This window comes from Papilio machaon, chromosome 3 (genome assembly GCF_912999745.1).
Source record: "Papilio machaon chromosome 3, ilPapMach1.1, whole genome shotgun sequence".
In the NCBI taxonomy this organism is placed as follows: Eukaryota; Metazoa; Arthropoda; class Insecta; order Lepidoptera; family Papilionidae; genus Papilio; species Papilio machaon.
Window position 1 is genome coordinate 6,449,326 of NC_059988.1, and position 25,146 is coordinate 6,474,471.

A 25,146-nucleotide genomic window follows, 5' to 3' on the forward strand; every position below is an offset into this window, starting at 1 on the left:
TCCTGATTGTACCTCAATTAAAGTAAAAACCCTTTCATCTCACAATTCAATAAAATAATTTTACTATTTTCTTTGTGCCTAGTCAGTATAGTGTACCTATATCAAAATATTTTATAGCGAAATGTGCGAAAAATACTACAAGCCGAACAATAAAAGTGTTGTGATACAAAAGAGAAATGTTTACGTTAAGACTCCATTGTTGTGATACGAGCAGTTAAGAGCATTCAGGCATGGGCAACGCAAACTCAGGGCAAGGGCACTCCCGCCATGGGAAGAGCAGGAAATCAAGGAGCCTGCCTACCTCGCCTGAAGTTAGAAGGTACGGAAGGTAAACTATTATAATCGCTTTTGTTCTGAGACTTTAAAAAAAATCCCGCCGAGGGCAGACTACTACAGAGGTTCCTTCAAGAGCCTATCTCTGCCGTCAAGGCCGGTAACGCATTTGCAGTGACTCTGGTGTTGCGGATGTCCATGGGCGTCGGTGATCACCTCGGTGACATTTGTCGTTTACTCCCACTTAGAGACACGAAGGATGTATGTACTTGGCATTAATTTTAAATACACGTTTCGTGTAGGAGTAATCTACCAATTTTTTGTTTGAGCATAATTATTATGTGTTTCTTAAAAATATTTCTACAATCAAACTGCTTACCTTTGGGGTAGACAAATGTCTTGTTCTTTTTCAATACTCCACCACTTTTTAATTTCCAAACTTGGCGAAATGCTTTTCCATGATGGACTTTTGTATATCCTAAAATAGCTTTAGTAAGCGCCTTCTGGAAAAGATGCGTGTGTGATTCTATTAAAAAATCTTAAATGGCAAACATTTCTAGTCGTGTTGCAATACCGAATATGGTACTTAAGAAGCTAGATGGTACTTTGTAACAAGACCTATTTTCTTCTGTACAAATTTCACACTTAATTTGACGGTAACAAGAGCGTTCTTTGTACATGTTAATAGTATCTGGTACGTACATACAACTCCACTTACACGGGCTATAAACTGCCTTAGTAAAGTTTTATATCGATTGTTATCGTAAAAGCGAGTATAATGCTCATGCAATCTTTGATCTCTTTACATCGTGCAAGTCCATAAATAATATTAGTATCGCCTTCTACGGCTGACTTTAGAACATGGTACATGTGAGTGATTTGATTTAGTAATTGTGGGAACGAAGCCATACGACTTAATCTATAGTCTTTAATCTGCCTTTACAGTAGTTTTGTGGAACCTACATCAATCTGCCTGTCGCCTGATGGTCGACACAGTATGTACAACTCTTCCATGCATCTCTATCAGCTGTCATATCTGAATTCAATCCTTTCTTACGCATATCCTCTTACACACAATCCATATTTTTTCGACCTTCCTCAACCTTTGTCGCCAAACACATTCAATCTCATTACTTGCTCATTTTTTTGTTACTAGACAGATATTTTTTATGTGTTAATAAAATAAAAAGGGATGCTTTTAATTCTTTTGCTGCTTTGAACGTAACAAATGTTGAAAGTCATTGGTTACACAATTCTTAGACCACTTGCTTCTATCCTCAGAATTTCATATTCCAGTCATAGGCGTAAGTTAATAAGCATTTCTATGTTGGAATATCAATTGTAAAACGTCCATGTTATTTTTATAAACATAACATGATCGCAGATTTCAATCTATTTTCAATTGCGGCGGTCGTTCGTGGAATATGTTATGTGTCGTGAAGTCACGCGTCAGGATCGACAGCTTCCATTTCCGAAGCTTCGGAAGCGAACGAACTGTTACCGAATGTTGAACTGTGACGCGAGAGAAGTTAACACGGGTTTAAGATTTTTTGTTTAATTGCATATGGCATTATTGTGAATTTCAACTATGACCTATTTTATTAAATTATCGAAGCTTTACATAATATATACGTTTACATAAATATTTATACAAAGCCGTTTATTGTAAAAATATATTTAAGTTCAAGACGACATAATGTATTTTTATACTTAATAAGTTCAGAACACCACTATTATTTGTAGAAATAGGCAAAATTTAAAAGTCCTGGTAATATTCTTATGGGTATGCAACTATAACTTCAAGATACAAGGCAAGTTCTATTAATATCGGAAAACCAGTATTCTATTATTGTACTCTACCTTGACTGAAGACTTAACGTAAAATAACGCCATCTTGTGGCAAATAGCGTAACCTTTAAACCTATCCAATACTTTGAAACGACAAAAGCTCAAACAATCTCCGATAGAGCTTTTTAATGTTAGTTTTTTTCCATCATTGTAACATTAAAATTAATCGTAACATTTAGTTTTACTAATTAGTGAGAATTCAAAATTTAAACTACCTATAAATTTTCAAAGAATATATCGAACCTTGGGCTTTTTCATATATAACAATATTTTTTTAATGATCTGATTTTTATAGACAATATGTCGGAATATAATAAATAATACTTACCTGCGTATTGGATGTATAAAATTCCACTCACTTTCCACAATGCCCGGATACTGGCTGCATAAAAATGTGGTCCTTCCTGAGTTTTAGTCAACACGACGTTTGGTAAATAGCAATTTTTCAGCAGCAAACAATTGACTACCACTGCATTGCAAGTGCAGTATTGGAGGATTTTACAAGTTAGCTCTTATTTTCAACTTATTAGTTGGTAGTTATGTAAAAAAAGATTGTAGTTTTTTGTATAGCATAAGATTTTGTAAAATTAGTAACTTCTGTACGTGCTATAGAAGGTGTTAGTTGTAGTGTACCCGTATTCACTCCTAAAGGGTACACACCTCTTATTTTCTCCCAGGCCCCTACTTCTATTTTGACCAAATAACTGACGTGAATTATGTTAACAGGCAGGTGTCGGTGCTACAGACGTCGATCCCGCTGCCCGCGTCTGCAGCGGCTGCGCGCCGTGCTCCGCCAGACAAGCGGCCTCTGCCGGCCACACCGGGATATGCGGGTAAGTCATTTTAATAAAGTGGTTAAATAGACCCGTCTTATAGCGACCATACTCGTTAGATTTTGCATGACACTTTTGACCTGTCCTTATCTACAGACAAACCCTGACGTATGTTACATAACTGTATGTATTTATGTTTCATTAGTTACCTTAATGCGATTCTTAACATTAAGGATTTGAGTAACTACATACTTTAACTACCAAAATCGTCTTTCATTTGATATTCAAATACTTTTGTTTACTATTTCTTAGCACGTTTCCCGCAAAAATAGTAAAAACAATTGAAAACGCATGATACTTCGTAAAGATTTAAAACTCATCAAAGTGGTACAGTCGAGTTCAAACTGAGAAAAGTTTCGTAATTACCTTCATTTAGAGTAATGTAAAAAGATGAAAAAGTAGTGCATCGCTCCCATTAAAATCTCCTAGCAAATAATAACATAATAGAATAGAATTTACCTAACTATAGGTAGGTTGCTTTCTTATACTAATACATGTGTTAATATGTTCTTAAATGATAATGTACTTATAGCTGATTACAAGTATTTCCAACAGCGACATGAATAGTCTCAGCCACCTGCATCCGTTACGACTTTGCTAAATCATAATATTTTGTTTCTTTGTACGAAGAAGTTAAACAGTTGTTATAAAATATTGTACATAAGGCTTTACTTTGTTGTAATAAAGATATCGTACTATTAATTAATATTTAAAGATGGTACTATCGTAAATTTAAGGCTATCATGAATATAAAACCAAAGTATTGTATTTTACCACAGCAAATATTGACTGATTTAAAAAAAAATTGCGAGCTTTTGAATGCATGTTGAGTTTTATAAGGATAGAACGAATAGTAGAGAGCAACGCTTGATTCCAATGGACTTTTAAATTTAATCAAAATGCAATTACGATACACATCGTTCACTTATTAATAATTGCATATGCAATTAGGTCTTAGACAATGGCCGGTCTGAAGTCAAACAGGATACATTCGCCTGCACTCGAGACGTCCCGAGTGCAACACTCAATAACAATTTATACGTTCTTTCGTGTTCTATTGAATAATGCTTTAGTTGAGTTATTACCCACGACTTTGTCTACATGTAGTTAAAATATTTCAAACGTTAATTTAACAAATACTCAAAAGTGTTTTCCTATGTGATAATAATAATAACTCTCTCAAATAATAGAAACTCTTGCTAAACAATCGAATTAAGGGCCTGATACAAAAAGCAGTTATTTTAGAAACTGCGCATTGTGAGGAGATTTCTTTCTCTACATATCTAACCACTGGTTGCTTGATTCGTGGGGTTCTGCAGCCGTTGGTTCACTTTTTATATACTATGTTTTATTTATTTTACTAGCTGTGCCCGCGACTTCGTCCTCGTGGAATACTGTTTTCGGATAGCATTTTTTAAGGCTTATTATTTTACTTCACCGACGTCCTATGTGTTGATGTATGGATGTAGACATAGAGAGAGATGTGCCAGGACCTCGCCAAATGTAGGTGCTTGGTCTCTGCCTACCCCTCTCGTAATCTCTCCCCCCCTCGTGAATTTAGTTGTTGTTGTCGAGGTATTTTACTTAAAATTATAAAAAATTACAACAAAACATATTAAACTTACAAAATATTCACATAAACATCATATACTCCTTTACACATTTTCATCCCCTATTCCCTTTTGTTATATTGCAACATTGAGGGTAAAACTTTTACGAACTTTAAATGTCCTATTTATTAATATCAAATTAGCATCCTAAAAAATAAGTTATAAGCTTCTAACTGTAAAAAAGACGATACTTCCATACAAATTACCACCCCCACTTTCAACCCCTTACAACCTTTTTTTCGCGTTGAAAAGTAGTCTTTGCCTTTCTCAGGCTCTAAACTAAATATCAGTAAGGGTAACAGCAAAATATATTAAACAAAACATTAACCAATGTCTAAAATATTCCCACACTTGATTTCATCTCCTATTGTTATTTAGCACACTTGAGGGCAAAATTTTTACAAAATTCCATCCATCCATCCGTCCGTCTGTCCGTACTTCCGTCCGTCCTTCCGACCATCCATCCATCCATTCACCCATCCATATCTTACTTCTTACTTATATTATAAACGCAATGTTTGGTTCCAGGGATTGAAGGATGTTTATTTGAAGGTATCTCCAGAACGGATCAACAGATCTGAATGAAATTTGGCATGGATATAGAACATAGTCTAGACGAACACATAGGCTACTAATTAAGTTTTTTTTATATCGTGCGGACGGAGTCGCTGGCGACAGCTAGTTTATAATATTAGTAAGAAGTAGGTTTCAGCTCTAGGTATTGTTTTTAATATATTTAGAGGCTCTAGACTATCTGTGTATCAAATTTCATTAAATCGGTTAAGTAGTTTTGGCGTAAAAGCGAGACAGACAAACAGACAGAGTTACTTTCGCATTTATAATATTAGTAAGGATTGTTTCTTTTTTCAATAAAATATATTATATGGGGAATATGACAGTAAATAAATGGAATAAAAATAAAAATAGAAATTCTACGTGATAATAGAAAGTGTTGATATGTCAATCAATTAGTCTCTTTTATATTTGTTGAGAAGTTGAAGAAAGTCAAAGTCGAAAGTATAAATGTTTTTCTAATTGAATTTCTAATGTAAATCTTTGTTACGAAGAAGTTATCGGTACGAAAAAACAAATCTCATTTCGAAACTTCTGGAAGCTTAGTTCCACAGTAAATTGAAGTATAACAATAAACTAAACGGTCTTTTGTAAAGTAAAAGTTCGACAAACATTTTTTGGCTTCAGTAAATTGATTTTTCTAACTTTATTACTTAGACTTTAATTAGATTCGTTAGATTTCCAATAAATTTCAATTAAAATTTATTTAAGAATGTGTTCATTTTGTTTTTTATTTTGACTATTCATTACATTATACTAGACGTCTTCAATTACGTTTAATAAAACCTAACTGGCCAAAAGAATTAGCGGTCAAGAGCAGCTGGTGTGATGTAAAAAACTTTGTACATCATAAATCAACAGAACAATTGCCTGTAAAAAAATTGCCATTTTATGTCTTTTGTATAAGTCTATATTTACAATTTAAAACAGACAAGAACAAAATAATTAAGCACTAAAATGCATACTTAGAAATTTTCATAATGTTCACAAAAAAGTTACCAACTGATTTAAACAGTTCTTTGGTATACGAATATTTTGAAGATAATATTAAAAAAAGACAATGATATAATAATGTTTATTTTAGTGCTTTGTTTGGAGACTTAACATAATAAAGGAATCCATTAATGGGCGATAAAATATCACGTCTGCTTCGGCTCGAAATAAAACCGACATACCTAAAGGTTTATTCACTTTCTCGCTTATCCTGATAAGTGAGAGAACGTCCAGTTTGTTTGATGGCCACGAAACTCCGCACTTGCGTAATTCTTACAGAAATTATTAATAATAAAAAATTAAGTGATTGAATTATCGTGGGTTCTTGAGACCAGCTTTAAATAGGGATAGTTTAAAGCATATTGTTTGTTATCTCTGATTTGTTAAAGATAATGACAGGGATGACAATATGTTTAATACAGAAATTTTGATCTCAGAAACCAACGGTTAGTGAAATAAGCGTTTCAAATGCGGTATCAATTTACGCTGGTTGACATCTAAATGGAAAAAGCATATTAAAGTATTTTGTATTATAAAATTATTAATAAATAGTGAATTGAGATATATCGAGGCTCTCTGGGTAACATCTGGCGACTGTCTAGACGAATCGACTTATGTACGTTACTACTTCGATGCAATTTTGTCGTAGAACATAAAAAAAGGCTATTGTACATTAACTGCCGCACTTATAATTATTAATAGTGACTACTAAATTATTTTGAGTGTATCAGTTAGTAATTAAGCGTCGCTTAATAACATAACAATGTTTAAAGCGCACTCCTGTTAAGTTTTGCATTTTGAACTTACGATAGTTTACGTTGGAGCCACCGATATTTGTGTATGACAGTAATTGAGATATTACATTAATTTATGCTGTGATGCTACATAATTGCTTCTTATAAATAAACAAACAGAAGTATCTGATGGGAAGAAATGATACATTTCAATATCGTAATTTTTATATAGATAATAAAAAGATCCTGAGTCTCATCTAGTTTTAAGCAACGTGTTGAAAATCTTCCTCTCGAGTCCTATTAAACCGCCCTACACTCACGTGCATTCATTAACTTTTCCTAGATTTACATATTTAAGTAGACTGCTTCATAATAGCAACTTGCCTACGTCTTACATGGTTGTAATATGAGAGCTTATGTTTATGCTCATAAGAAGAAAGGAATACTTGATTACTTGTTCTATTAGTTAAGCTTCAATACTTTTTTACCGATGTCATTGGCTTCTATTATCAAAAAAGCATCGACAGTTAAATCTGCTTATGATTTATTCGCAATACTGACATGAAAAATTGAATTTTAATGTGAAGGAGCACTTACTTGTATGCCAACATTATAAGGTCAGGTATACGTAAAAACTTGTGCAAAACTATATTGACATACTCTACAGAAAAAATAATTGAACTCAACATAAACAATTGAAACTCTTTGTACCCACAAACGCAACAGTCATAAGTCTCGAGTCTTGATATCATTAGACTTATTTACAGTCTGTTATATAGTGTGCACGCATTGACGTTGACTCAAATGCATCAGTTGAAGACCAATGCTCGGGGCGCGCGCTCTTTTCAATATTAGCGTTATAAAACTTTATTTACGAGTGTTAAACTTTACTTAATCAATTAAATATTATTATTTAATCAATTTATGATTAAAAAACAGTATAACGTCTTAATAATGTGAATTGTAACAATATCGTAGAAAATGTGCACTTTGATTATTGTGTGATTTATTAGTGAACCTCAGACGAACGTAAGTGGAATTTAATTACTTTACATACGAAATATTTAACTATTGTAAAGTAAACCTAATTTAGATATAATTATGTCATTTTTTTGGAACATTTTTAAATAAAACTATGACAAAAATGCATTATGTACGTTATGTATGTTATAAATATCTATGAAATATAAATTTAATTAATAAAAAAAAAGAAATATTACGAAATAAAATAGAATAATCAATTTATGATTAAACTTTATTAGATCTTGTCAAATGACCTTCTATTATAAAATTTAAAAAATATATATTTTACCCAATAAAAAAAAAGAAACTCTTCTTCTTTCTATGACACCCATAGACGAAATAATATAAACTAGATGTACAAGGATGTAAGAATCATCCACTCAACAAATGTGATGGATTGACCTGAATAACGGACGGATGCCGCCCATTGCCGATTGAGACTGCTAAATTCCGCCCCGGATGACGTCTACGTTTTGATAATCATAAAACTTATATTTATACTTAAGACAAAGTATTTAAATGAACTACATATATTTTCAAATGTAACAATGTAAACTTAAAGAATCTTATGTAAACTTTGAGATACTATTGTTTATTTTATCTAATGCGTACAAGATATACATAATATGTTCCATCCCTAATTGCTTAGTCAAGTTAAAGAGGTAGAATAATAATAATTTATTCAATTAAGATTTTTTTTCCAAATAAAACTTTCGGCTTGCATTAAAATACAACTGTTTTGTCATAAATAAGAAGGAAAACTACGTGTAAGATTTTCTTTCCTACTATTATGATTTTAATGAAATCATGTACGTGATAATATCAATAAAAAATACAAAAAAGAATTTTATATGAGTGGCAGAAGAATTTATTCTAAATATTATTATAAATAATATCTGAATGTAATTTTCCTCTTAACCTAATTTAAATATATTTCGTTACTTACAAAGAAATCGATACATACACTACTTACTATCCCTATAAGGGGTCGATTCACGCACATGCATACATTTGTGACCATAGTATGACGTCACAATTATTATTACTTGGTCGACAAGGATCGATAAAGCAAACCAATATTGTTTGAGCTTTTGCAATCAGCTGACATTCCCCTCGTTATTTCAAGGTTTTAAGGGTCATGTGGGGTACAGGGGTCTTATAAAAATTGGTAACTATAGTGTAAGTTTTGTACAAACACTAATGTAAATATAACTTGGGGTTCAATAAGCCGAGCAGTAGGTCGCGGACTCGCCACCCGTGTCGTGTTGCGATAAAAATACTTGGACTTTATCTTTGTAAATATATTTACTTAAGTTGACGTGCTCTGCTTAGCTGTCACGGGATTTAAATGGAGACTCTTTAATATTAGCTTCATTATGTACATTTTTTTTTCATTGATTTATTTAGCCATGAGTCAGTTCGCACCCCAATTTACTGCATGTACTGTGGAATAACTGAAAATTATTTTTTTAATGCCCCTTACATACAAATGGACCACGTAAAATTTCTAGTCTCTGTATCGAGTTATTTTATCTTTTATTTGAGAAGTCAGAGAAGTTTCTATATTAGTAATACACTGTTATTTAATATTAAATATGTGTAAATAAATATTTATTCTTTCAAAACTTTGTATATATACTACTATATACTATGTAATATCACGTGTACTCCATTGAGAAAAATATTGCGTAGAAACTTACGTAGGTGCAGTGTAATTTTCAAAAGCTCTTTTGTGTATCAACTCGAAGTAGAGCAGCAGTCTATGCCCCGTACTCCTTCGTAAGCCCACGGGGACGCTTCATGGTATAATAAAAGGACAAAGGAATTAAACACCCTTCTTTTATCTTTCTCATTTTTTGTTGATAAAACATCACGATAAGAAAGATATTATTTTGTGTTTATCAGCCTGTTAGTTTGTTGTAATAATATAAGTTTTTTTTTTCAGGTAAAAGTGGTCTATCAGCAAGTTCCAGTCGCTCCACCAGCCCGCTTGGGCAAGGAGCTGTCAGCTTTATACCACGTGCGCCTGGTTCATCATCGGGGTATGTATTTCATTCAAATACGTATTTTTCTAAAATGTAATCAGCTTAAGGAAGGACTAGGTACTTCATTTCTCATTTATAAAAACTAAACTGTTATGAATTTGTTGAAGAGATTGATTTAAATAGCAAAACATTTTACTTTCCAGATCACGGCCTAATTCGTCGTTATTAGCTCCTGGTAGTAAAATTCCATCACAATTTTCTCAGACGCAACATAATACCCAGACAGCTCACAATGGAACGCCAACAAAACAGTCCATGTTAGATAAATTAAAGTTATTTAATAAAGATAAAGTAGCGAGTGAGAAACAAAGTAGTAAAAGTACCGCAGTGTCAAAACGCACAAGTTCCTCGAGCGGATTTTCTTCCGCTAAAAGTGAAAGATCAGATTCTAGTTTAAGTCTCAACGAGTCTTCTAATACTGCCAATACACATATCAAATCATCTAATTTAATAGGACCTAAGACTATAAGACAACAAAACGATACATTATCAAAAGACAAATCAGGCAAGAATGTGAAATCAAAACTTGTTAATTCTAAAAGCACAAAAGAAGCTTCCTCTAGTATAAATAAAAGTAGTGTTAGAAGTAGCAGTAATGACAAAACTAGCAATAGTCCGAAGTTGCCAGCACGAGACAAAGAATCAAAAATAGCGGCACCAAAATCTGTCAGTAATACAAAATTAAACGTGATCGAGGATCAAAGCAGAAGTCCCAAATCTAAAATAGATTCGAAAATGGTTAAACTGTCAGGAAGTCAAATGAAACTTGCTGAATCACGGTCAGATAATACTGCAGAAGGTAAATCCCATGATAATATAAATGTTCAATCTAAAAATTTGGCTAATCAGTCTCACTCACCGACTGGTCAGAATCCTTCAGGCCCAAATCATACAGGTATTCCTAAACCAACGGCTGCTGTTAAAGGAACTACTAAAATATCAAAAGAAGATAGACATATCATTCATAAAAGCACTAATAGTCAGTTAAGTCCGATCCAGAGTAATTCTAGTTTAAATTCTACTAATAATGTTAGCATTCATCCATTTTCAAGAGAACAATCTAATTTAAGTAAGGAAATAACGCAAAAGCAAACTTTAGCCGTTTCTCCGATGCCAGTGGTAAATGTGGGAACGCAAAATTCTTCGTCACAAATGTCCGAAAGCTCACATTCAAATTCTACACATAGCACTACTGGCCAACAGTCCAATTCAAGCGATGGCAGTGTAATCTATCGTCCATCCAGTGAATCTGGATCTGAAATGTCGAGAACAAATAATATAACACCTAATAAGAGAATGGACATGAATGCTACTTACATTAACAATGTGATAAATGAAGCTGAGATCTCGGAAAAAGAAGCTGCACAAAAACGTCATGATAATTCAGGTCACAAACAATTTTTTGATCATAGTAAAGCATTGACTGAATTTAGCAAAAAACAAGAGACTGACAGTAGATCAAGTACTCCATCACATTGCCGTGACAATTCACTGGGCGAAGACGAAAATCCTTTGATGAACGTATTGCCTATGAGGCCGTTACTCCGAGGATATAATAGTCACTTAACGCTTCCAATGCGTACTTCTGGTTTAGCACAGAAGAACATACCTGGGTACCCCCATCACGCGAATACAGTAAAAGCAAATTTTGGACGAGACAATATGGGCTTGCGTGAACGTATGAACTACGGTCCTGCATTTTCTAATCCTGATTATTGTGATCTTGATATCGCCTCTGGGTATATGTCAGATGGCGATTGTTTGAGAAGAATAAACGTGAACGAAATGGATTGTGGGAGGAACAATGACATTATGGATGGATACATGTCTGAAGGCGGCGCATCGCTGTACGGTCGCAGAATCAATTATCAGCAAGCTCCGCAGTTTCAACAACTTGATGACAGGTAAGACCACATTTTTTTTAAAAGCACCTATTACTAATTTTAAAATCGAAATTTTAAAATTAATTTTTTCGTCATTTTATAGAATTCAACATGCATATTCATCACTTGCACGAAAAGATATTCTGTTGTTCATTTTCCAATAGCATTCGCCGTGTTGCATTCCACAAGTGGTCGCTCGCTCCTGATACTTTTAAACATGTGCACGCATTTTGTTTACTGAAAGAATATTTAATATTGTACACCTTAAAACCTATTTTTTTTTAAACTATGTAACAACATCAAACATTGAATAAGTTTGGTGATACTTTAACTATTAATATTAAAATAGGATTAGCAAACATACGTAGATGAAATACGCAGTCGACGGAAATAAAGAAATATATTGTGCTCTCCCTAGAGGATATGTATAGAAGAAAAGAAATTCGCAATGCGATAAATGTTATTGTTCCTCACGACCATTCTTCCTTACACTATGATAGGTTAAAAAGTAAAATAAAAAAGTACATCTAGTGTGGGCTAAAAATCTATAAATTGCATATGCCAAATAGGATTTGTCTTATTATAAATAACGGCTTTGTTAACATTCGATCTCGAATGTGTGCTGCTGACGTTCTCCGAGTGAGGACTCGTATGGCGCACTCACACTGTCGCATCGCTTGGGGAGAGGGCGGGGTGACTTAAAATCGATACGTCCTCCGTCCCACCTCGCCCCGGACCCCGCGGGCCTGCGAGCCCCGCACTCACCACGCCTTAACCCTAACCACCCCTAACAACTTCGACCCAATCGAGACCTTAACAATCACGAAATAAAATCGCTCTTCTGAAAACTGACGAGTAATGTGCGCTCTACGTTATTTGCAGCTATCGCTATAATGTTTTCCCATGTTTGGCAATAGATATATAGAATTTATTTCTATAATAAAATCCATCTCGATATGAGGACGAAGTCAACCTCTGTAAAACACTTACTCGAAACATTTTAATTGATTGACGACGAACAGAATAGATTAATTAGAGAATGTACAGATTGGTTACATATGTCGATTTTAATCGGGATGTTTTAAGTGATTATGTAAATGATAGTGTGTGGTGAGTACTCTGGCTCGCGGAACGGCGCTCGGTTCGTAGCAGGAGGCTACGGCGACGGGCGGGCGGCATTCGGCGCCGTGCACTACCGGCGGCCGGGCGCGCCGTATTACCGCCCCGGATGTTTTTTACGTACGCAAACTTTACCGATATCCTGAACGGAAAATGTAAATCCGTTACCGGCATCGATCGTTAGTTCGTTCGGTCGACGCGCGCTCGCGTTCACAGCTGGCGCGGTCTGGACACCGGCTAACAAAGGTCCGGCGGATCTATGGGCTATCCATTGTTGGTGTTACTTAGAACCCTAACCGATGTAGTGGACCATATGCGTTGTGCCTTCTGTATACCGATTGAGGGGTGAGCGGGAAGAGTCTATACGGACTTTATTTGCTAAAATTTTAATAGTTCCGATAGTAGTGCCGAGTTATTGTAATCAGTGTTGCCTTTGCTATGTGTCTTTGCTTTTCGCGGTAGACTTTATAAAGAAACGGTGCTTTGTAGAATTTTTATATACATGAAGTTATAAATGAAGCTATTTTTTATTGCAAGGATGATTGTGGTTATGGTAAGAAATTCGTTAAGCATTTGGTTTCCTTTTCACAAATACATTTTATATTAAATTTTATAAATTATATTTTAATTAGTTAAGAGTGATAAATGTTGCGAACATCTGGCATGTTGCGAAAGCCAATGTATGGACCATTCGCGACATGTGGTCGCCACTCCTGCTACATTAGCGCATACCTAGTTTTTATGATCTAAATAATGTTTGTAATAATATATTAAACATATTTGTATGAGTAAAACAAAACAATGCTATATCCTTTAGCACACATATTATATGATATTTTAAAACGACAAAAATAAAACAAAAACAAAAATTATTACACAAAACAATTGAACTCAGTAAACTTTATTAATAAAGGCGGATTTTCCCAATATCGAACTTGGACCATTTGTTTCTAAATTTAGTATCGCAATTTAATTGTACTTTTATGTAAGACTTGAAGAGAATAAAACATTTTCTTAAACGCACTAAGAATAATTAAATTTGTAAAAAAAATTACAATGATATTTTAATAAAGCACAGAAATCAATTTAAACGAAAAATTCGAAATCGATTTCAACGAAAACTGTATTAAGTGCCCTATAACAAAAGCGGGTATTCCAGCACAACGAGCTTTAGTCGTAAACTTGTGGGGGTTCGGGCCAAGTGAATCATACGTACGAAATGTCTCTCGCCTTTCGCACTCACAATCAATGCCCGATGTATTTTTAATGATACTGAGTAATCTAGAACGAAAATGTAGCGATGTTTTGCTTCAGTCAATTGTATAAAAGGTGTTTTATTATTCATTCGTTCAAACCATTAGATTAATAGACAATCTGATTTTAAATTGTTCTAATATATTCTGTTGTATTGAATCTTGAATTTTCAACTAATAATAACTATTGAATAATATTATCTTAATATAAATTCTTTCTTAATATTTTGTTGAAATTATTTAAGTAATACAACCCAAAAAACGTTCTTAAATCAATTCGTTCCGATTTAAACAACGAAATCTTTTCGTGATTGACTCTACAATGTTATTTATAGTAAGGATGAAGAAATTTATGTATAACAAGCTAACCAAATATTTATTTGACCTAAATTAACCTCTTAGTAGCGGTAAATAAACGAAATAGTACACAGTAATATTGAGATTTATTCCCATTGAAAAAATATTATTAGGTATGCTTTAATTACGATTTACTCTGTTTACAGAGACAAGTGTTTAGTATAAATACCATTAAGTAATCAATATAACTAAAGATAATGAGGTCATTATTGAGCAAAAGTATAACTGATATCAAAATTAATTGACATATTTACAATGACATTGTTTTCTGGTCATTTTATCGAAATGTCAATGTTAAGTCAATATCAAATGTTAAATAAAACATTAAGATAAAAAGATTTCTTTTGTTTTGGTGCGTAAAGATTATTTTAAATTAAGTTAACGATGATTTATTTTTATTATGAAACTTATAGTTTATTCTAGTAATATAATGAGAGGTTACAACTGAAACAACAAAGAGGGAGCTTTAGCAATTTGCCCATACGCAGGAATACCTATGACTCATAACTGTTTTGTTTCACCTTAAAAAAAAAAAAAAACATAAGTGACTACATTTCTTTTTATAACTAGATCACAAAAAATAAGATTCGGTTACATTTTTGGGTTTGAAAAAGGAAATTCGAAAGGAAAGAAATAGAAAAAAGGTATCAATCCATTTGCCAAAGTATTAAGCACGGGTAACTGGCGAAGAGATAAACCTTTAGCCAAATTTAAAAAGAAAATATTAACATTTGATTTAAAATTAAATTTCATAACGTATTGTGTTTTGTTTTCGCTTCTAAGTCATGATCAGCACAGCTGCTGCCTCGAAGCGTGTTAGTTCATTCCCCTCGAAAAACTTATCATACGATAATGTACCTTTTGCAGTAGAAAGTAAAGTACCTTTTCAAATATTTTTCTGTAACAAATGCATTCATTTTAAGTAGCAAATACCAAACATTGTAAATGTTTTGATGTTTTTCTAAAATGTACTCTTATGCAAACTTCCAGTTGTAGTTTAAGACTATTGAAAGATTTTGTTTGACATTTACATAAATAAATCACTTATTTTCTTTAAACTTAAAACTTCGTAATAAAAACAAATCAAAATTTGGACAAAGAATAAAACGCTGGGCCATTTACAAGACTGTTTTGTTTATTTATTAATTGCATTAAATTAAATTTAACAAACCTGAAAAACAGATATCCGAATTCATATATTTTTCACGTTCGTTTTTATATTTCGTATGGAATAAAATTGTAACCAGTAAGCAAATAACAATTTGACGCGTATAAAAATTAATTTCCATTGAAAGTTAAAATTTACATTGCACAAGCCGGCGCGGCGGTAACTGTCGGTAAAGGGCGTCGGTCCTCGAGGGACTCGGTGAACCAAGCGTTGTTAAAGCCATTTAAAAACATCCGATTGTGGAAATCATTAAAAAAAGTAAAAAGAAATACGCCGAGACTGTTTCTCATTAAAAGCTTTGCTTTGAAAAATTCATGTACGTAATACGGATACTGATAAAGTTCTATCATGACTGGTAAGGGAAGATGTTCGAAATAAAAAAAATCAAGCGAAGTAACAATCATTTTGGAAGCCAAGAAAAGAGAAAATTTACTATATCCCCTTACCATTAAACCCGTACACTAAACTGTTATTGTACATGCATTTTGACAGTGGCCCAATTTGACTTTAGCAATTTAGTGTGAACATCAAAAATAGTAATATTTATAACATTTTAATGTACCATGAAAATTATTAACTCACATAAACGGACATGTTACAGCTACACATTATGCTACACATTATGGCTAGTTTAATGATATACCAGTCTCACAGTTGTAGTTTATATTTTCAGAACTAATTTAAACGAATCAACATTTTTGAATGGCTCGTGAAGTCCATTGGACTCCGAGGCAAATGTAGACTCAAACGGCACTAACTGGGGGCAATCTATGTGTCTTTTGAACATAATAAAAAACTTAATTAAAAGCCACCGAGTAATAAACGTGGTAAGGGATCTCATTAAAAAATTCCACTCGACTGTTCTCTTGGTGCGTCAAATGTAAATTCATTAACGAAACTAAAGTATTATCGCGCTTTGCCCAATGTTTGTTTGCGCATGCCATACCTATGACTCAAACGAAATAGTTATAAAAAAATGTTTAAAGCTTTTATAAGGTTAAGAAATATATTAAAATGTTTCTTTACCAGTAAGATTAAAGTCGAACTATCAACTCGACTCGTACCTTATTGGAGTGGATGTAGAAAATCATATATACAAGTATATATACAGATTGTGTGATGTGAACGTTTCAGGTAGACCGAGGGAGGAAAGGAATTTTAATACTTTTATATATTTCCCCTTTCTCGTTAGCTAACGCTTTAGACGTTAAGCGTTTTTGTCTGCTCCAATCACTATTAATTCTAACAATAATAAAACTAATACTTGTAATAAGAAAATAAAATAATAAGAGAATAAATGAATAAGATAAACTAATACTTGTAATAAGAAAGTAAAATCAAATATTTATTTTAAATAAAATATCTCATTATCAGAGCACTAATGAAAAAATGTTTTAGATTTTGCCATAGAATGCTATGAAGTATACAAATCTATAACTCGAGAGTAAATAACATAAACACTTTAATATTTATTACAAAGCACAAACTACCGTGTGACCACAATGACATTTGATGTTATGTGGAGATATATGTTATATTTCGTACACATGATGCATTTGCAAGACTGAAAACGAAAAATCTAATTTTTACATTTTGTCTGTCTGTCTGTCAGCTAGGCCGCGTTTGTTCTGGGTAATTTCCGGAACGGCTTTTGACGGGAAAGCAGTGTTGCACGCAAGCATTATATAGGTTATTTTATTAATTTTGCTCTGACGACATCGAGGGCGACCGCTAGTACATCATATATATCCAAAACGTATATTTATTTAAAGTTCGTACACATCACAGTTATACGATATTTCTATGTATAAATCACCTTATACCACATAATATAGACAAGCGACAGCTTCCCTTCCTTTCAACATCCTTGTCGATATGCGATAAAGCTCAGACACATCAATATACTCGTATGTCTGAGCGTCAAAGGAATTTATATTTTAACGGGTAACATAAATTTCAAATAAAATGAACAAATCAAATACGTTTCAATGCTAAATTTATTGAATTGATCTTAGTTGTTTCATTTTTATGTTTTCATTTTGATGTTCCATTGCATTTTCGCTTTCAAAAACATAAGCCATCACTCAATAAAAGTACTTTTAACTGAAATATTTTTTTAATTTCGAATGTAGTAAAAGTTTGTATAACGATATACGTTGTCAACATAATGCGTGCGAAATATTCTTGCTAAATGAAAATACGCTCGTAGTAATATCAGTGGAATTTTTAATATTACACGGCCTAGTTACTCTACGAGGACAAAGGCCTGCTCCCACAAAGCGATGGTTCGGAGATTGATCTATTACTATGTATTTGTTGAACAATGCTTTGATAACTGATATTTAATTAAATCTCGGTTAACTTACTATTTGAAACAATCTGCAATAGGTAAATATATAATAAAAATAGAAAAAAGAAAGAAAATTGTGTATTCAATATTCTTTGATCGATGTTTAAGGCCCTTCGTAACAAGACAATGTAAATAGTCGAAACTCGGTGATTTTAGTCACAAAGTGACTTAAGCAATACAATGTATTCGAGGTTCGGATACAGCTCGCGTTGCCGACATTTTTATCTGTCATCGCTAGACGGTAGTTTGCAACCTGTTTGTCATGATCGTAGTCAGAAAAGTTGCTGCGATTTTCAAGATGGTAGAGCAAATGTATACAGTTGACATGTAGTCGCTTTGCCTGTACTCACCGAATGGACGACTCGCGTCGACAATTCAACGTTTTCTATACGGCGCGCGATTCTAGCGACGCAACCATACAATACTAGTTTCGACGATTTAAGTTGCCTTGTGTAAGAATGGCCTTTTTGTTGAAAAGTATTTTCAAAGAAACTGTTCTTTTTACCGCCAAATGAATGTAATGTAAAACAATTGCTGTCATTTTAGAATAAATTGATTTTCAATTGTTTATATTATAGTCATGTATTAGAAGGAAAATTAGACCGTTGAAAATACGTATAAAGTAATATACAAGCGTGAATAATGTGAACTTATATCACCTACTCACACCCAGCCATTCAGTGTTTCGACAAAAATAATGGAAAGGTAGGAAGAGAATAATGAGATGGCTGCTCAGTTCGCAGATAATGAGGCGCAGTCGGAGCCTTTCACAGCATCCGTCATCATTAGCGCGCAGCTTCAGGCGCGCAGTTTTCATTAAGACGCCAATGTTTCAAATGACAAAGTGGTCTTGTAAGGACGAGATGTTCGTAATTCACGCACCTTATGACTATCACGTACATAGTCATGTCTTCATTACATGGTAGTGCTTGTTTATGTGCTGATTACATTGACTGTTCGTGCAAACATTTATACTACGAGTAAACTAAAACAATGTCTACCATCTGTAGATGATGGAAACTTTGTAAAGAACGATACTTAATTCTATAGCATTTTATATTTGGAAATAAAACTGAGATCATTCAATTCACTAATGGTAGAATAAACCACTTCGCGTGGGGATTTTATAATATATAGTAGTGCTAACTGTCGCCCGCTACTCCGTCATCGCGGGATTAAAAAAAATTATTAGTAGCCTAAGTGCCAAGAATAAAGTGTTCTTCTAGACTGTTCTACACCTATGCTAAATTTCAGCGAAATTCATTTAGTCTTTCTGGAGATACCTTCTAACAAACACCCATCCATTCATACATACATCCAAACATTCGCATTTAAAATATTCAATTATTCAAACTTACGTGAGACATTATCAATAACTAATATAGGAAACAGCTAAAACACTCACGTATATTTGTCCGGTGTCGGCGCCGACTGGTTTCGAGCCCATCGAGACTCGGGACTAGTATGGACCCGATGGGCTCGAAACTAGTCGGTACCGACCCTGGAATAATGTACGCGAGTGTTACAGCCATTTCCTATAGTAGTTTAAAATATTAGTAATGTATCAGAATTGGTTACGGTTACTTTTGCGTCTCGTTTGATAAGTAAATCATGTCGCAGGCTTAACCATAGTTTTATTCTGATAACATCGACGCTCTCTGACGATGCATCCTTTTACAGCAGATTAACACAGAAAAAAATTTGTTGGTCTAGATCAAGGGTTCCCAAAGGGGTCGATATTGAACTTAAAGCATTGCTAATTCTCACACTGTCATCTTCTATTGACCTAAGTCAGAATGAAAAATAATAATAATAACAATAGTTGATTATATTTGATTATAATTGTTAATTGAAAAGGGGGTCACTTGTCCAAAATAGTTTGGGGATCCCTGGTCTAGATAGAGTCAGAAAACATTTTACAAGAGAATTTTCCATTGATAATGATAGTAAAGAGCGAAAGGCGAATGAATTTTAATTTCAAAATTATTTTAAACGTAAAGTACGTGTGCATATGCGAGATAGAGCCAATTTTATCTATGAATGAAAAAGTCCGAATTCAGCTGGTTCATTTCTTTTGAAAAAAGTGGGGCACGAGCGCTAACGTTTTCAAAGGTTCCATTGGCTTTACCTAACCTCTTTTACAAACAGTAAATAACTACTTTCCTGATTGCGTATCTTTTTGTTGCATTTCCACTCCAGCTTGTTATACCGAAAATATTTTATTTGAGAATTGTTGAACAGAATAACGATCGAGGTAGTGAAGTTATCTTGAAGTGGAAAATAAGATTTAAATCGTAAAAATAATTACAATGTTTGATTCTCGATCCATTTTTAGACTAATTCTGGGTGTCGAAGTTAAAAATTGACCATAAATATGAATAAAAAATACAGTTTTTAAACTATAAAAATTTAATATCTTTCTTTCATTTTACAAAATGTAATATTTTAAATAGATACGCCAAGAATAAAGAACGTTGAGAATTGAAAATGTGATAAATGTGACAATTAATATTGTTTGTTGTTAGAGATAGGCAGCACGGCAGCCATTCAGCGCTTGTTTTTCTCGCTTTCCCCGGCGAGAAAAGGGAATGAGATATAATAAATCATGAAAATGTTTCTGTTATTTTTACAATAAACTTTTTAATCGTTCTCATTCTACGCTACATCGTATGAGTCATAGAGTCCATGTTATAGAAACATATTTGTTAAATTATAAATTCTATGGTATCAGTTTATACGAAATTCAATCCTAAATGGGTGGGGAATTTAATTCTTTGACTCTACGTCTAATTATATTAAAAAACAAAGTTGTATAATTGTTTATAAATTTCAACGATCAATCAAATCAAAATGATTGCGGAATTGAGATAAGAGTGTGTTTATACCTCCGAACCAAAGTAACCTCTTTACCAGAGTAATAATAAAGTACCTATTATTCCTTACAAAGAGTCCATTGATCTTGAATAAACGAGATGAGGATTGATTAATGAAAGAACTCAATGCATCCATTATTCCCTTTCACTCTATGTACTAGATGTTATTTTTACATATGATAACATGTAGTTTAATATTGTTATAATGCTAAATAATATCTCAACATTTAGATTTTATAACTTTAAAATAATAAAATAAACTTTACAAAATAAATAGCGACTGTAAATAATTTAAAATTTTGCTCTATTATCGTACCGTCACGTCGTACAAATTCTACACAGAAAAAATTACAGCATGTTTTTAATTTGATTATGAGAACAACCACAGCAGCCTTTAGAAGTTAGGAAAAAAAACTACACTTCCTAATGCACTAACATCTTTTATGTTTGCGACATTATTTACACGTCCTATATAGTCAGTACTCCGAGTCTAGTATTGTCTGGTATATAAGGAGAAGCGAAAGAAGTTCGTCCGTCTGTGCATGACTGAAAAAGTGACTCGGGACTATGTGAACTGTGTCTACTGCTTTTTTTTTTGTTTTTATTCTAGAAGTCAACGAACGTGTTTAGAGTTTTACAAAATAAAAAAATGAATTATTATAACAATATGTGAAAAACATCTCAAGACGTTTCTTGCTATTTTGAGTTTACTCTCACATCTTACATGCATTGAGTTTGTAAAAAAAATAGCAATCGAATTGAGAACCTCCTTCTTTTTCAAGTCGATTAACCACTTGACTGCGCTAGCATCTACATTGCGTCTATAAATACCGATCGGATCGATATAATACTTTAGTTCATCGTTAAACGTTGTAATATTTTGTGTTTATTTTAATGGTGATTGAAAACTCAATTCATAAACTCTCAAAATATCTTCATTAGTTTTGAAATCGGCTATTTTATATCTTTGTCACATTTAAAAAAAATAGAGTAAAAACTAAAATGAACTGTGTAAACGGGAGATAAGTTATAAGCTTATTATATTCTTCAGTGAAAAGACTGCACTCGGCAAACCACACAAAGCACTATAGTCTTAAATCCACAATAGTAAACAATGAGTCATGCAGTAGGGTCCCGGCCCCTCTTAGTTCCCGGGGTTATACGAATACTTTAAATATTTCTAAACTCACTTCAATAAATTTTATTCCTCTCGTTTCTACTTCAACGTTCGTAAATAAAGTTTTGTATTCGAATAAGGGGTTTGATGTATAAATCATTTAATTCACGATTTCATTGTCGCCATGTTTTTAACGAGTAATTTTAGGTATCGTTTGTATTTATATCGTTAACAGTTAAATAATTTATAAGAATCGACATTAAATACGTCAGAGAATATTGATTTAAAAAGTATCGTAATTTTTATATAGGTTTTTAATTCATTATCTTGTATATACATCACAAAGTCTATGATTAACACTCTTTTACTTAACAATTCAATTTGCAGGACCTAAATAGGCTAGTTGTATAGTAATATAAAGCACAATAGGTAGACAATAAATATTTTCATACATGATTCATAGCATAAAATGAGTAAAGAATCGATGTTTAAAATTAACGTTACCAATATGAACGCAACGTAGACATTATCTATTATTTTTCGTTTTTACAGTTGAAGTATTAACAGCATTCAAGTCGATTTATATTACACTTTAAAATTGCTTATAGCAAAGCTTTTAACACTTTATATACATGACTTTGATTACCATTTTCCTTATCGTCATCTTTGTCCCAATCTCAAAGAGTCAGTGCACCAGGTTTTCGCCCGCCAGACCAATTTATATTGACAGTTAAAATGTTATTCGTATTATTTTTGCATAGAATGGAAGTGAATAGATGCATACTATATTAACCAGTCCAGTAATTCATCAGTTGGTAATTTCGGATAAAGCGCAAGATAAATTAATACAGCATAGCCTTCATCAGCTTTGTCGACACTTCCGAGTGAGATGCATAATTCACGATTGTTGAAAAGGCGCAGAGTAATTCTCTCTAAGGATCGATTGAGATAACGTTTTCTATCATGAATAATTGATAACTATCAAAATCGTCACAAATGGTGTTCAGTAAGCGTTAACTAAACTAAAACACATAGCATAATATGTGAAATCGCAACAAGTTCCCTAGGAACATTCGTGCTTCTGCTGCTTGCTATATTTTGAAACATCGTACTTAATACACAAAAAGGCCATAATTTTTATTACTGAGAAGAAAATAATTTTACAAAGACTGGCATAAAATTCTCAGGAAAAAAATTATAGGTTGCGGAAATGCGGTATACTGAAAACTAAACATCTAAAGTTGGTTAATTTACCTTTGGTTCATTTACCGAGACTAAGAAATTTCAAAGTTCACCTTCCATGTTTCTAGACGCAACGGTCGTAACCGAGGCATGGAGGGCAGTGGCGTGGTGTACCGGGTGGTGGGACGTGCACGTAGTAAGGCCGACTGCGGCCAGCAGACCGAACGTCCGCCGAGACAGGATACCACGTGGAAGAAGTACACCGACTCGCCAGGAGTCGGCACACCACCTATGGTAATTAACTTTTAGTTTTGGTACCTGTAGTCTGAAATATTTGTCCACCAAATTACAAACAACATTGGTGTCTGTTGTCTGAAATATTTGTCCACCAAGATACAAACAACATTGATAGTAAACCAAGTAATAGACGCCACCTATCCTGGTTGCTCGGTGTTAAAGATTATCTTGAACTTTTTCTCAATCATTTATTGTAATATTTCGTGTTTGTTTTAAATTCATGTTATATTTCAGAACCAGCCAGCACCAGCACCGCCGAGTCCATCGCATGGGCGGAAGAGCGACCGGCGCGCGGGACATCACTCACCGCAGCACAAGCGAGAGAAACTCACTGCTGCACAGCAGCTTGGCATCGCGCCTCATCCTCAGGTAACTTTCAGTTTTCTTAGATATAAGAAAACTATTTTTAAGTGAGGAATGTGGTTGGAGGCAATAGTTGGCAATAGATTTAGAATACCAATTCAATCTCCACTTGGAGGCATTGACGGATGGAAATATTACTCTTGCCAATTTTTCAAAATCCTTAGGAATGGAATTCTAATCGGACAGCCGAAAATATATATTAAAGAAGAATCAAAGTGCAGCTCAAGATAATAACACTTAAATAGCTGCAGAAAGGTAATGTAAAGTTTGGTGATGACTATTGCCCATAAAAATCTACAGCAGCGGGATTTAATACTACAGAACACAGAATAAATATATAAAAAAAAAACTCAGAAGCGTCATGTTTGCATGTTGTATTACTCCACAGAGTTAATTTGCTTAATTACTGAGCTTCGTTAGAGACACTTGACGATGAAAAATTGCAGTGCAATTTCCTCAACTAATTTATTGCTGCCTACTATGCCATTTGTCTTTATGTCTACATATTTATATTTTTACATCGTGTACGAATGAGTGTATATTTAGGATTTTGTTGAACATCAACAACCAAATTATATCCATAAAATATTACTTTACTGCAAAAATTATTCTTCAGGCGCTAAATATATTTTTCCATAATATTCTTGTCAGTTTGTATTGAAACTATCACAATCTAGTACTGAGTCGTGATGTAGGAGCAAGTGTAAATTTTACGGCTTCAAGCACCAAGTTACAAACATCTTAAGGATTAAGTACATTTACTCAGTTACTTAAGTCCTATGTTCAAGTACTTAGATGTATGCAACGGCTTTCGTTTCCCCTGTAACAAGTAGGAATGAGTGCTCTTCACAAAATAACAACGTCTTAACGTAGTTTGTTACTTGTTAAAGTTCTTTATAAGCAGTTATTATGTTGGAAGATAGACGTCATCTTAGAAGGTCAACCAACTTCTCCAGTTTTTGATATACTATTTGATCTTTAGCTAATGATTAATAAAGTTTTCTAGTCATCACATCAGATGTTATAAAAGTTTATTTTGACTATAGAACAAAGATGGCACTTACTGTGTATTTACCTAACAATTTTTTAAATAAAAAACGGTTAACTTCAATTTTTTCTCCGAGTACCTATTACTTTATTTGGACTTATGAAATCCAAAGGACATCGTATTCGGGAACAATATAAATATGGTTCCAGAATAATCACAGTCACCTCTATAAGGTGGGTCAAGCATAGTTTTTCTTTCGTAAAA

General features: G+C 33.3%; 1 protein-coding gene across 4 annotated transcripts in view; it reads left to right on the top strand.

Moving 5' to 3' along the window:
* The window catches only part of LOC106710314 (protein sickie), a 129,765-nt gene that overhangs the window by 61,200 nt on the left and 43,419 nt on the right, over nt 1-25,146 (top strand). For 2 of the 4 annotated variants that reach the window (XM_045686044.1, XM_045686047.1), the window contains exons 5-9: nt 2,848-2,954; nt 9,833-9,929; nt 10,076-11,836; nt 23,363-23,528; nt 23,766-23,900. In XM_045686044.1, coding sequence (XP_045542000.1) covers nt 2,848-2,954; nt 9,833-9,929; nt 10,076-11,836; nt 23,363-23,528; nt 23,766-23,900 — 2,266 coding nt within the window. Of the gene's footprint in view, nt 1-82; nt 329-2,847; nt 2,955-9,832; nt 9,930-10,075; nt 11,837-23,362; nt 23,529-23,765; nt 23,901-25,146 lie in introns of all 4 variants that reach the window. The other 2 variants (XM_045686051.1, XM_045686056.1) reach the window with 2 other exon arrangements.